This window comes from Dendropsophus ebraccatus, chromosome 10 (genome assembly GCF_027789765.1).
Source record: "Dendropsophus ebraccatus isolate aDenEbr1 chromosome 10, aDenEbr1.pat, whole genome shotgun sequence".
Taxonomy (NCBI): Eukaryota; Metazoa; Chordata; class Amphibia; order Anura; family Hylidae; genus Dendropsophus; species Dendropsophus ebraccatus.
This window is the reverse complement of record NC_091463.1, coordinates 97,980,239-97,995,312: the sequence shown is the minus strand read 5'-3', so window position 1 is coordinate 97,995,312 and position 15,074 is coordinate 97,980,239. Positions and strand designations below refer to the sequence as shown.

At 47.0% G+C, this 15,074-nt stretch overlaps 2 protein-coding genes across 3 annotated transcripts in view; one reads left to right on the top strand and one right to left on the bottom strand.

The window, feature by feature from the left end:
• The window catches only part of POF1B (POF1B actin binding protein), a 482,431-nt gene that overhangs the window by 122,138 nt on the left and 345,219 nt on the right, over window positions 1-15,074 (top strand). The window lies entirely within an intron of this gene.
• LOC138802406 (connector enhancer of kinase suppressor of ras 2-like) overlaps window positions 9,201-15,074 on the bottom strand; it is a 185,363-nt gene continuing 179,489 nt past the window's right edge. The window contains exon 23 of the mRNA XM_069985668.1: window positions 9,201-14,609. Coding sequence (XP_069841769.1) covers window positions 14,391-14,609 — 219 coding nt within the window. The 3' untranslated portion in view covers window positions 9,201-14,390. The remainder of the gene's footprint in view (window positions 14,610-15,074) is intronic.

Here is a 15,074-nt window from a genome sequence, read left to right as displayed (position 1 = left end):
CTATATAATGTATACATTATCTGCTGTACCATATATATGCTGTATATATACCACTCCTCCACTATATAGTGTATACATTGTCTGCTGTACCATATATGTGCTGTATATATATATCACTCCTCCACTATATAATGTATACATACTGTGCTGTACCATATATGTGCTGTATATATACCACTCCTCCACTATATAATGTATACATACTGTGCTGTACCATATATGTGCTGTATATATACCACTCCTCCCCTATATAGTGTATACATATTGTGCTGTACCATATATGTGCTGTATATATACCACTCCTCCACTATATAGTATATACATATTCTGCTGTACCATATATGTGCTGTATATATAACACTCCTCCCCTATATAGTGTATACATATTCTGCTGTACCATATATATGCTGTATATATACCACTCCTCCACTATATAGTGTATACATTGTCTGCTGTACCATATATGTGCTGTATATATATATCACTCCTCCACTATATAATGTATACATACTCTGCTGTACCATATACACTCACCGGCCACTTTATTAGGTACACCTGTCCAACTGCACGTTACCACTTAATTTCTAATCAGCCAATCACATGGCGGCAACTCAGTGCATTTAGGCATGTAGACATGGTCAAGACAATCTCCTGCAGTTCAAACCGAGCATCAGTATGGGGAAGAAAGGTGATTTGAGGCCTTTGAACGTGGCATGGTTGTTGGTGCCAGAAGGGCTGGTCTGAGTATTTCAGAAACTGCTGATCTACTGGGATTTTCACGCACACCCATCTCTAGGGTTTACAGAGAATGGTCCGAAAAAGAAAAAACATCCAGTGAGCGGCAGTTCTGTGGGCGGAAATGCCTTGTTGATGCCAGAGGTCAGAGGAGAATGGGCAGACTGGTTCGAGCTGATAGAAAGGCAACAGTGACTCAAATAGCCAACCGTTACAACCAAGGTAGGCAGAAGAGCATCTCTGAGCGCACAGTACGGCCAACTTTGAGGCAGATGGGCTACAGCAGCAGAAGACCACACCGGGGGCCACTCCGCTCAGCTAAGAACAGGAAACTGAGGCTACAATTTGCACAAGCTCATCGAAATTGGACAGTAGAAGATTGGAAAAACGTTGCCTGGTCTGATGAGTCTCGATTTCTGCTGCGACATTCGGATGGTAATGTCAGAATTTGGCGTCAACAACATGAAAGCATGTATTCATCCTGCCTTGTATCAACGGTTCAGGCTGGTGGTGGTGGTGGTGTCATGGTGTGGGGAATATTTTCTTGGCACTCTTTGGGCCCCTTGGTACCAATCGAGCATCATTGCAACGCCACAGCCTACCTGAGTATTGTTGCTGACCATGTCCATCCCTTTATGACCACAATGGACCCAACATCTGATGGCGACTTTCAGCAGGATAATGCGCCATGTCATAAAGCTAGAATCGTCTCAGACTGGTTTCTTGAACATGACAATGAGTTCACTGTACTCAAATGGCCTCCACAGTCACCAGATCTCAATCCAATAGAGCATCTTTGGGATGTGGTGGAACGGGAGATTGGCATCATGGATGTGCAGCCGACAAATCTGCGGCAACTGTGTGATGCCATCATGTCAATATGGACCAAAATCTCTGAGGAAGCTTCCAGCACCTTGTTGTATCTATGCCACCAAGAATTGAGGCAGTTGTGAAGGCAAAAGGGGGTCCAACCCGTTACTAGCATGGTGTACCTAATAAAGTGGCCGGTATACCATATATATGCTGTATATATACCACTCCTCCACTATATAGTGTATACATTATCTGCTGTACCATATATATGCTGTATATATACCACTCCTCCACTATATAGTGTATACATTGTCTGCTGTACCATATATGTGCTGTATATATACCACTCCTCCCCTATATAGTGTATACATACTCTGCTGTACCATATATGTGCTGTATATATATCACTCCTCCCCTATATAGTGTATACATTGCCTGCTGTATCATATATGTGCTGTAGATATACCACTCCTCCCCTATATAGTGTATACATTGCCTGCTGTACCATATATGTGCTGTATATATATCCCTCCTCCCCTATATAGTGTATACATTGCCTGCTGTACCATATATGTGCTGTATATATACCACTCCTCCCCTATATAGTGTATACATATTCTGCTGTACCATATATGTGCTGTATATATACCACTCCTCCACTATATAATGTATACATTGTCTGCTGTACCATATATGTGCTGTATATATATATATATATATATCACTCCTCCCCTATATAGTGTGTACATTGTCTGCTGTACCATATATGTGCTGTATATATAACACTCCTCCCCTATATAGTGTATACATATTCTGCTGTACCATATATGTGCTGTATATATAACACCCCTCCCCTATATAGTGTATACATCACCTGCTGTACCAAATATGTGCTGTATATATCACTCCTCCCCTATATAGTGTATACATTACCTGCTGTATTATATATGTGTAGTATATATGTTGCAGTGAAATGATAGAATCCAGGGATATGATCAAATCACCAAGCTGTTCCATCATTTCTCTGAAGAAAGTCAGTGATTTCATCAAATGCCTGACCCCTTTCAGGGAATGAGTAACCTATTCAAGTCTGTTACTCACCCAGGCCAGCCACAGCAGCGGACGTGAAGCAGGAGAGGCAGCGGAGGCGGACGGCGAGGAGGAGGCCCAAGATGGTGCCGGACCTCCCCGGACCTTCCGGCAGGCATGGCAGCGGGGCAGACGGTGAGCAGAGAGGCAGCAGAGGTGGACGGGATGCACTGGACCTCCCGTGCTCTACTATACAGGGGCACAAAGGGGGGATATCTACTAAATTGGGCCACAGAGGTGACCTGTCTACCATTCAGGGAGACAGAAGAGTCTATATACTATACAAGGGCCCAGGGAGTGAATGTGTTTAACTACTATAGAGAAGGGGCCTAATATATGCAGGGGCACATAGGGTTATAATACACAGAGGCAAAGGGGCATATTACTTTATGGGGGGCACAGTGGAGCATATCTACTATATAGGGGGAACAGAGAGGCCCAATAACTATATGGTGGCACAATGTAGGCATTGTTACTGTGGTGGGTAATACGGATGGGGCGTTTGTAAAGAGATGACAAAAGTGAAGAGCCTAAAATGTTTGCCTTATAGATTCTGCAGAGAAGAGTCATCGCTGGGAGAAGTTTACATGATGGCCAGGCCAGATGGAGAAGAGAAGGAAAAGTGATCAGAGAAGACACCCCCTGTGAGTCACTGGATGTAATTGCACTGTAATCACGTATATGTGTACAGAGATTGTGTACCATTAGTATTTACCACAATATAGACATGGGGGAAATATTAGTATTTGTATAGTGGGTATCACAGTACGTACAGTATGGAGATATTGGTCATTATGTGGTGGTAGTGGTCATGGTGTGGCAGTATTATTTGTCCCATGTATGGCATTATATAGTATGTTGATCTCAGTATATTGGATTTGGTCACCACTGTATGGCGGTAATATATATGGGGATGATATATGCTCCTTGAATACTGGTGTTACTTCCGCCCTGCATGATTGACATACAGGGTTCAGCTTCCAGTACTGCCTGGTTGGACAGTCAGCCAATGAAGGGAGGAGCTGCTGTGGCTTGACTCCGCCTCTATGACAATAAGGATTGTTGCTTTAAATGCAGAGCGAAGCTCTGTCACCAAGAAAAGAACACAGGATTTCCCCTTTAATCATTTATTGAGTACACAGGTTTATGGTAAGGTTGAAAAAAGTTTAATAATATATAATAATAATAATAATAATAATAATAATAATAATATAATAGTAATTCAGTGAAACAAGGAGACGAAATAATAATCGTGTGAATCTGGTGTCGTCGTTATTAATGGCCATCACCTAAAATAAACATCATGACCGGACATGCGCACGACACACCACCCTCTCATGACAAAAGCCGAAATTTTCCCCGACCCTCAAAAAAAAAAAATTAAATAAATTAGAAATAATATTCTGAGTGTTTATAAAGTAACAGTTTTGCCATTGTATCTGTCAGTACATAGGGAGGAAGAGCGCCCCCGGTGGTGCAGCGCTGCATTACACAGGGCCCTCAGCCCTTCCCAACAGTCCCATGGTGTTTGGTTATGGTCGTCTATTGCTGCTAGAGAATGAATATGATTGTGTATACTGGGGACATGGGGGTGATGGACCGTATACTGGGTACATGGGGGTGATGGACCGTATACTGGGGACATGGGGGTGATGGACCGTATACTGGGGACATGGGGGTGATGGACCGTATACTGGGGACAAGGGAGGTGCTGGACCGTATACTGGGGACAAGGGAGGTGCTGGACCGTATACTGGGGACATGGGGGTGATGGACCGTATACTGGGGACAAGGGAGGTGCTGGACCGTATACTTGGGCCATGGGGGCACCGGATTGTATACTGGGGACATGGGGGTGATGGACCATATACTGAGTATACGGGTGCTGCTGGACTATATACTGGGGTCACTGGTGGCACTGGTCTGTATACTGGGGACACGGGTGGTGCTGGGCTGTATACTGGGGTCACTGGTGGTGCTGGTCTGTATACTGGGCACACTGGTGGCGCTGGGCTGTACACTGGGGTCACTGGCGCTGGGACATATACTGGGGACCCGTGTGGTGCTGGGCTGTAGATTGAGGTCACTGGCGCTGGGACATATACTTGGGACCTGGGTGGCAATGGGCTGTACACTGGGGTCACTGGTGGCATTGGGACATATACTTGGGACCCGGGTGGTGCTGGGCTGTAGATTGAGGTCACTGGTGGCACTGGGACATATACTTGGGACCTGGGTGGCACTGGGCTGTACACTGGGGTCACTGGGACATATACTTGGGACCCGGGTGGTGCTGGGCTGTACACTAGGGTCACTGGTGCTGGGACATATACTGAGGACCAGGGTGGTGCTGGGCTGTACACTGCATTCACTGGTGCTGGGACATATACTGAGGACCCACGTGGTGCTGGGCTGTACACTGCAGTCACTGGTGCTGGGACATATACTGAGGACCCAGGTGGTGCTGGGCTGTACACTGCAGTCACTGGTGCTGGGACGTATACTGAGGACCCACGTGGTGCTGGGCTGTACACTGCGGTCACTGGCGCTGGGACATATACTGAGGACCCGGGTGGTGCTGGGCTGTACACTGCAGTCACTGGTGCTGGGACGTATACTGAGGACCCAGGTGGTGCTGGGCTGTACACTGCGGTCACTGGCGCTGGGACATATACTGAGGACCCTGGGTGGTGCTGGGCTGTACACTGCAGTCACTGGTTCTGGGACATATACTGAGGACCCAGGTGGTGCTGGGCTGTACACTGGGGTCACTGGTGCTGGGACATATACTGGGGACCTGGGTGGCACTGTGCTGTACACTGGGGTCACTGGTACTGGGACATATATTTGGGACCTGGGTGGCACTAGGCTGTACACTGGGGTCACTGGTGCTGGGACATATACTGAGGACCCGGGTGGTGCTGGGCTGTACACTGTGGTCACTGGCGTTGGGACATATACTGAGGACCCGGGTGGTGCTGGGCTGTACACTGTGGTCACTGGTGCTGGGACATATACTGAGGACCCAGGTGGTGCTGGGCTGTACACTGCAGTCACTGATTCTGGGACATATACTGGGGACCTGGGTGGCACTGGGCTGTACACTGGGGTCACTGGTGCTGGGACATATACTGGGGACCTGGGTGGCACTGGGCTGTACACTGGGGTCACTGGTACTGGGACATATACTTGGGACCTGGGTGGCACTGGGCTGTACACTGGGGTCACTGGTGCTGGGACATATACTGAGGACCCGGGTGGTGCTGGGCTGTACACTGTGGTCACTGGCGCTGGGACATATACTGAGGACCCAGGTGGTGCTGGGCTGTACACTGGGGTCACTGGTGCTGGGACATATACTGAGGACCCGGGTGGTGCTGGGCTGTACACTGTGGTCACTGGCGCTGGGACATATACTGAGGACCCTGGTGGTGCTGGGCTGTACACTGTGGTCACTCGCGCTGGGACATATACTGAGGACCCATGTGGTGCTGGGCTGTACACTGTGGTCACTCGCGCTGGGACTGCTGGTTGCTGCTTTGGTGTTTGAGAAGAATAAAAAGAAATAAGAACTGAACATAACGCGTTCAGATCACAGTATAAAGTGCAAACCATAGAAGAGGGATAAATATTCCATACACTGAGCAGTAATAAGGAGCGGGATCCCATGTGATACATTGCCATTGTTTGTCCCCCGAGGCTCCTCCTCAATCATATATACCGTCCTGTGGGGGAAGCTATATTGCTGCATTGTTGGGTGCGGTAAGGCCGAGGCTTGTCAGGTGGTCATCACAATTGACAGCTTATGTGGCGGCGCAGGGCTGAACCCCTAGATGAGCCCATTGCTAGGTGCTGAGGCGCCCCCTACTGCTGCATTTCTGTTATACATAGTGTGGATAAAATCTCCATTTATGATAAGTTACTTTTGCTTTACTGATGTTAAGATACATTGTTTTTTTTGTTGTTTTTTTTACTCCAGTTGCTTCCAGAGCTGCATTCATAATTCTGCTGGTCTCCAGGCTTTAGGGCTTCACATGTCATGTTGTCTGTCACCTCTAGAGCTGCATTCACAATTCTGCTGGTGCTGTATTTGCACCCAGGCTTTAGGGCCTTGCATCCACCTGCTGGATCAGTGTCTTTACACAGACTGTGTTGAGTCACCCCCAGAGCTGAATTCACAACTCTGCTTTCTATTTATTACCACTCGTGGTTCATGAAGCAGCCATATTTGTTGCACAGATTAACAGACATGCTTCTCCCACATCACAGGCTGTGGCCGATGTATTACAGGTCAGATCAATAATACAACTGCATGACGATATCTTATGTAGGAAGCATAGCCTGTCCACTGTATGGTACACTGCATATCCCCTAATGTATTACCTACAGCATGTTATACAGACACTGAGCCAGCAGGAGGCAGCAGTAAAATCCTGTAGACCAGCAAAACGTCAAACAAGCAGGTGTGACTAGAATATGATGTTATGGCAGAACTGTGAATGCAGCTCTGAATGTGACTGAAGTATAAGACATGATGGAGCGGTAGAATTTTTACGTGAATACTTGGAGCATCTTTTGATGGGATTTGACTTATAAATCATGACCGGCAGAAGTGTGACTACAGCTCTGGAGGTGACTAGATTATAGGACAAGATATAATGGGAGAGGATTGTTATACCGGAGCTCAGCGTACAGCATGAAGGCACCGAGCATGTGAGTATAAACCCCATAGAGACGGTACCTAAAAGAATAATCCTGCTCTGCAGTACTGTGATATATCTGCTCTGGGAAAAGCTGGGTGATAATAGATGTGGCTTCTATGCTGCTCTCACAGGGCATGGTCACCCATTGTCCTTACTGCTCTCACAAGGCATGGTCACCCATCTACCTTAATGTTCTCACAAGGCATGGTCACCCATCTACCTTAATGTTCTCACAAGGCATGGTCACCCATCTACCTTAATGCTCTCACAAGGCATGGTCACCCATCTACCTTACTGCTCTCACAGGGCATGGTCACCCATCTACCTTACTGCTCTCACAGGGCATGGTCACACATCGTCCTTACTGCTCTCACAGGGCATGGTCACCTATCTACCTTACTGCTCTCACAGGGCATGGTCACCCATCGTCCTTACTGCTCTCACAGGGCATGGTCACCCATCGTCCTTACTGCTCTCACAAGGCATGGTCACCCATCTTCCTTACTGCTCTCACAGGGCATGGTCACCCATCTACCTTACTGCTCTCACAGGGCATGGTCACCCATCTACCTTACTGCTCTCACAGGGCATGGTCACCCATCTACCTTTCTGCTCTCACAGAGAATGCATGGTCACCCATCGTCCTTACTGCTTTCACGGGGCATGGTCACCCATCTACCTTACTGCTCTCATGGGGCATGGTCACCCATCTTCCTTACTGCTCTCACAGGGCACAGTCACCCATCTACCTTACTGCTCTCACGGGGTGTGGTCACCAATCGTCCTTACTGCTCTCACAGGGCATGGTTACCCATCTACCTTACTGCTCTCACAGGGCATGGTCTTCCACCTACCTTACTGCTCTCACGGGGCATGGTCACCCATCGTCCTTACTGCTCTCACAGGGCATGGTCACCCATCGTCCTTACTGCTCTCACAAGGCATGGTCACCCATCACCCTTACTGCTCTCACAAGGCATGGTCACCCATTTTCCTTACTGCTCTCACAGGGCATGGTCACCCATCTACCTTACTGCTCTCACAGGGCATGGTCACCCATCTACCTTACTGCTCTCACAGGGCATGGTCACCCATCTACCTTTCTGCTCTCACAGAGAATGCATGGTTACCCATCGTCCTTACTGCTTTCACGGGGCATGGTCACCCATCTACCTTACTGCTCTCATGGGGCATGGTCACCCATCTACCTTACTGCTCTCATGGGGCATGGTCACCCATCTTCCTTACTGCTCTCACAGGGCATGGTCACCCATCTACCTTACTGCTCTCACGGGGTGTGGTCACCAATCGTCCTTACTGCTCTCACAGGGCATGGTTACCCATCTACCTTACTGCTCTCACAGGGCATGGTCTTCCACCTACCTTACTGCTCTCACGGGGCATGGTCACCCATCGTCCTTACTGCTCTCAACAATCAGTAGGACGGCCGCTACAGCTGCCACAAGGGTTGTCACCCAGCTTTTCTAGAGTCCTGAATGCAGATCTGGTAAAGTTGGGTTACAAGTCCTGTAGGAGCTGGAATGGCCACTGTGTTGGTAGTCACCCAGCTTTCCCAGACTCTTGTAGAGGAACAGATCTGCCTTATAATGCTATGACACTGTACCAGGCAGTTTCTTGCAGTATTGGAAGGATAATTCTTCCCCGGATTCCATCGTATTCTTCATGTTTTACCCCGATTCCAGTGTCACTTGTCACATTCTCGGCTTCTTCCAGCCTCCAGGGGCCCAGAAATTACCCACAATCCCAGATTACAGACTCCTCCGGTAAAGCCAGTGTAAACCTGTGCACAATGGAGCATTCTGCAAGTCATCATTTTCAAGATCTCTACTCGCTGCTGCCATATCGACAAATCAGGCTCTGATTACTGGGGACCCCCACTGATAACAAGGAGGAGGGGTCCTGAATGCCTTGGAATGAGTGGTTGAGTGTGTGCAATTGGGCTCCATAATGGCGGAGGGTGTTAGATCTTACATATACACCACTCCAGGACCCCCAATCTCATGGCTGGTGGGGGGTCCCAGCAAACACTTATAAGTATTTGATGCAGCACAACCCCTTTTTATATGTCTCCCTGCTGAGGGTTTGTTACAGTGTATCCAGCCTGGGCACTCCTCAGCAGCACAGGTCTCCAGTTCTGGTTGCTACAATGTATCAGTGCAAGTACAACATATCAGTCTGGAGTCCAGGACTGTCACGACTGGATGCAATTGTAACAAACCCTCAGCTTACATTGATGGGAGTGATCCACTTATAGTGTACAGCAGGTCAAAGGATATAGTCATACACAAGACCAGTAGTAACATCCAGCGTCCGTATATTTGGCGCGGTTACGCGGGTCCGGACATTGACAGGAGAATAAAGTCTCAGTGCAGCTCCGTCGCAATGTCTCAGTTTTGCAAAACCGTTTTTATTATTGATTTGGATAACAAAAGGTTTTATCTGATTTATAACTTTGTATCTTCCTACATAGAGAACAATAAATAATTGCTATAATAAGTCGCCAGATCCTGTACATCAGTATTCACCGCTCCGTCACCTCCTCCCGCCTAACACGGAGTTAAATCCTTTATAAAAAATATTCCGTTATATATGTGCCTATATATATAGATCTATGTATTTATATATATATTTATAGGTTTATATAGGTAACAAATTGACAGGAGATATTTACAGTCCTCGCTGACTTTGGGCTCATGGCCTGGGTGACCCTCTTCTGTGACTTGTTATTGAGGGGGGGCTAGTCACTTTGGGGTAATCGGGCTACATCTCCGCGTACCCCTAATGTGACCAGCGCCATGGTGATGACCAGCGATCAGGTATTGGGGCAGTGGTCGGGGGCCTGGCAGCTATCAGCATTGCCAGCTAAGTGCCACCTTAGAGGATTTCCAGCAAAAAAACAAAAATAAGGAAGTGTTGGCAAATAAGAAGTTACAGCAAAAGTGCCGGATACCTGCCCCCCTCCCCCATTACCGCTCTGTACAAGATGATAAGATGTTGGCAGGGTATCTGTTATTTCAGGATTAGGAAAACACAGTTAAAGGGGTACTCCAGCAAATGTTTTTTATTTCAAATCAACTGGTGTCGGAAAGTGCCAGAGATTTGTAATATACTTCTATTTAAAAAAATCTCCAGTCTTCCGGTACATATCAGGTGCTGTATGTCCTGCAGGAAGTGGTGTATTATTTCCAGTCCAGGGAACAGGAGAGGTTTTCTATGGGGATTTGCTGCTGCTCTGGACAGTTCCGGACATGGACAGAGGTGGCAGCAGAGAGCACTGTGTCAGACTGGAGAGAATACATCACTTCCTGCAGGACATACTGCAGCTGATAAGTACTGGAAGAATGGAGATTTTTTTTAAATCAGAAGTAAGTTACAAATCTCTGGCACTTTCTAAAACCAGCTAATTTGAAAGAAAACATTTATCGCTGGAGTACCCCTTTAATGTCAAAAACATGCACCACCCCTGCCTTCAGGATGTGTGAAGTATTACAATTCAGCTCCACTCACTTTAATGGAGCTAAGCTACAAGACCCACACCCAACCTGAGGACAGGAGAGGTGGCCATGTTTTTAAAAGCCTGGACAACCCCTTTAAGAACAAGTAGCAGGTGGATTTACTGCAGCATCTTGCAAACACACATATAACTTCTCATTCCACAATTTAAAGGGGTAGTTCACTAAAAATAAAATTTATTCAAATCAACTGGCGCCAGAAAGTGCCAGAGCTTTGTAATTTACTTCTGACACAGTGCTCTCTGCTGCCACCTCTGTCCATGTCAGGAACTGTCGGGATCAGCAGCAAATCCCCATAGAAAACCTCTTCTGCTCTCCAGACTGGAAACAATGCACCACTTCCTGCAGGACATACAACAACTGATGAGTACTGGAAGATTTGAGATTGTTTTAATAGAAGTAAATTACAAATTTCTGGCACTTTCTTGCACCAGTTGATTTGAAAGAAATAATAATGGTGAACAAGCCCTTTAAGCTCTTTTTTTAGTTTTGGGTGGAAATCCTCCTGAGATGCTGTTACTGTGTTGGTACCGGCAGCCCCCGATGACCTCAAAGTGCAATCACTGGGACCTTTCAGGCCGCCGCTATAAGGGCGATTTTTATCACCGTGACCGCGAATTGCCTCCTAGATGAGACCTCAGAACCTCAGCCAAATATAACCTGCATCTCTCTCATCTTCGTTCCGCACCCAGGACCGGGGACGACTACACCCAAGGCTCAGCGAGCAGGAGGTTTACATGTTTCGGGGGTCAGTTCCTTTAAGGACAAACATGCAATAATATCAGTGACAACTTCCCCATAGGAGCAAAGTTCAATCACAGTGACTCATAGGATCGCAGTGAAACGGAGGGGTCAGTAAAGGTCGTGGTGGAGGGGTCGGTCCCCTGAGAACAGCGGGGGAATCACAGTGACCTGTTCAAGGGGGGCTCCATATACACAGTGACCGGGACTGAAGGAGCAGCTCAGTGCGGGAGTGGAGAAGTCTACGTATATTCAGCCGCTATAGATCCATACTGCGTACATAAAGGGACGCTCCACCATTAGGCACAAATACTGGCAATAAGGTAGTGGTCATGTGATATAATCACGTGACTGCTATCTAGTACTATTTGGACTGGTGTGCCATACACTGACCCATGTAGTCACATGATGGTATCACATGACCACGGTAATACTTAGCGTAGATAAGAACACTGTTTTGTTGCCGCATGGCGGCCATGTTTGAGTGTATTATTTACTTGAGCAGAGCGCCCCTTTATGCGCCATCAGCGTACAGCTCAGAGACCTTCCATCTTTATCCCCCAAGAATATATTGTACCAGGTATAAGAAATAAGAGACCAACCCCGGGGGTAACCTGAGATTCTCGCTTTGGATGAATAGTGCTCCATCTGGAAACAGAACATTGGGAAGATCGCTATTTCCCTCTGTATCCATTGTGTGATGCCGCCATGATGCGATCACCTGACCTGGCGCTGCCCGGGGATTATTGATGTAATACGAGTGTAAATGAATCATTCGGGCAATGGCACGACTAGCGATTCTCTAATGTAAACTTCAAAATGGCTCCTTGTGGGTCAAAAGGGTCTGAAATGTGACAGGTGGAGCTTAGAAACGAACGAGTTCCAGAAGCTCGACCGCCATGCTTCTACAGGTTTTGGGCCCAGCAACAACTTTGGGAATCGAAAGTGACCAATCATGAACGCCATAATTGGGATATTAGGGTCTTTGTTGTCCATAGCAACCAATCACAACACAGCTTTTATTTCCCACAGCAGGAAATGCCCATTAGGAAATGAAAGCTGAGCTCTGATTGGTTACCATGGGCAACCAAGACTGGGAGCCCACAGCAACCAATCACAGCACAGCTTTCATTTTAGCTGAACAATTTAGGAAATCAAAGCTGAGCTGTTTGGTTGCTAAGGGCAACACAGACAGGTTTTAATAAATGAGGCCCAGTCATTGTTGCCCATAGCAACCCATCCCATACAGCATTAATTTTACCAGAGTGGGCTCTGATTGGTTAACCAAGTCTAGGTCTTATTAATAATAACCTATCTTTGTTGCCCATAGCAACCTATCACAGCGCAGCTTTAATTTTAGCAAAGCAGTTTAGGAAATGAAAGCTGCGCTGTAATTGGTTGCTATGGGCGACAAAGGCTGATTTGATAATTGAGATCCAGTTTATGTTGCCCACGGTGACCAATCAGAGCTCAGCTTTCATTTTCAAAACTACCCTGCTAAAATGAAAGCTGCGCTGTTATTGGTTGTTTACTTTTAGGCAGATTTGATAAATCTGCCATTATTTCTGGCCTCCCATTTAACACTGCAAAGTGGTAGGATACAGGATCATCTCCTCCCCGGCACTGCGGAGCCGTCCTACAAGTCCTATATAAAATGTGTATACGTCTACGTGTATCTCCCACCGGACTGTGACGACAGTATAAAGAGGCGTCCCTGAAAGTAACATATGCGACAAAGAGTGGTGACGGTAAACGAGAGACAAACCTCGAGCACAAGCACAGAAGCTGGAAGAACCCGGTGCTCACTGTCCGTGGTCGAATTGGATTAACCATCAGGTTTCACCTCCTGGAGGAGACTACTTAGTCCATCAGTGGCCTCCATTACTATGCTTTTTTTTTTTTTTTTTTTTGCATGTGGACGTGACTGACCCATCGCGTTTCGCCTTCAGTCCACAGACAGGTGTGGTAGGTAAAGTCACAGGCTAGTGGCACAAGAATCACAGTGGAGAGAGCATTCATCCTGCAAGGACAAGTCCACCTTAAGCTGAAGCATCCCGTAAACTGATGAAGGTCCCCAAGCTCCCGTCGTTCGGCGGTTTCGCATCTCAAGCTTTCGTGCAAGAAAACCGCCGTCTGCAGGATGCACAATGTACATCTTAAGGCACTAAGAGGCTGAGCCGTATACTAGTGTGCAGCCTGGAACCTCTTCCTCTGCTCCCAGGAGAATTAGTAAAATAATGCGTATAACAATGAATGGCGGTGACCAGGACGCTAAACCCGCTCACCGCTTGTGTATGGAAAACGGGAAAGTCGAATCTGATAGATGAAATCACTTGTATACATAGATAAGGAGTCCTGGGAGGACGGCGTATCTATGTATATAGAATGGCTCGGAGGTTGTCACCTTATAGATGTACATAGAGGAGACTCCCAGTCTACACACGCTGGGTACCGCCATGTTGTGGACTGGACGCCACTGAGGTAGTCACATGGCGCAGTTCACACAATGGCCGCTGGCTGAGTATCCGGGGAGCTCCTGACGATTCAGTGTGGATGCCGACCCTGATACATACAGCAAAGCAAAGAGAATCCACAAAAGAAGAAGAATTCTGCTCGGTCATGCAATGTCATAGGCATCTGGTGGCGCTATTCTCGTATCCAATCTATTTACAATCCATTGATTACATTATGTACAAATATTACAGTGCTTCTCTCAGGTCACAAGTCATGGCGGCTCCTGGGGGGGGGACGTTCTTGGACGGTGCTCCTCCCACTGTCAAACGTGCGTTTCAATGAAGGAATGGGTGTGTGAGATCTGAGCCGCTGGTGCGGTGGAGAGGTCGGAGGCACCGTTCTGAGGTTTCAGGGTTCCGCTATACTCACAAATATCCATAAAAAACTCAAAGTTTTTCTGCTTCCAGTCTTTGAATTTCTTGCCTGTCAAAGTGGGGTCTTCGAGGAGAGTGTTAATGACGGAGAGGTCGCCTTCCTTCGCCTGGAGCAAGAGGAAAGAAACGTTATCCCTGTGTGATCTACAAACAGTCCTGCAACTTTAGGGGGAAATTTACTTTAAAGACCGGTGTCATAAAACCGGAGGGAGTGCGTCACCTGTATAAAAAGGTGCACATTTCTTAAAGGGGCTATTTGGGCTTAGAAAAACATGGCTGCCTCTTTCCAAAAAAAGCACCACTCTTGCCCTTAGTCTGGGTGCAGGTTTGGCCATAGTTCAGGCTGTGGAGCTTTGAATTTCACACAGAAAAAAAGAATATCTATCTATCTATGTATATATATTTATTTATTTATTTAAATGAAATAAATTACAAATATTCAAGATATCGATGTCTGTCAGTGCCCTTTTAAATGAATGAAGCTGCACTGTAGTAGAAGACTGATACATGTTGCCTGCACTGACACACTGTAACCGAAGGCTGAACATGTTATCTGCACTGTAATGCAGACT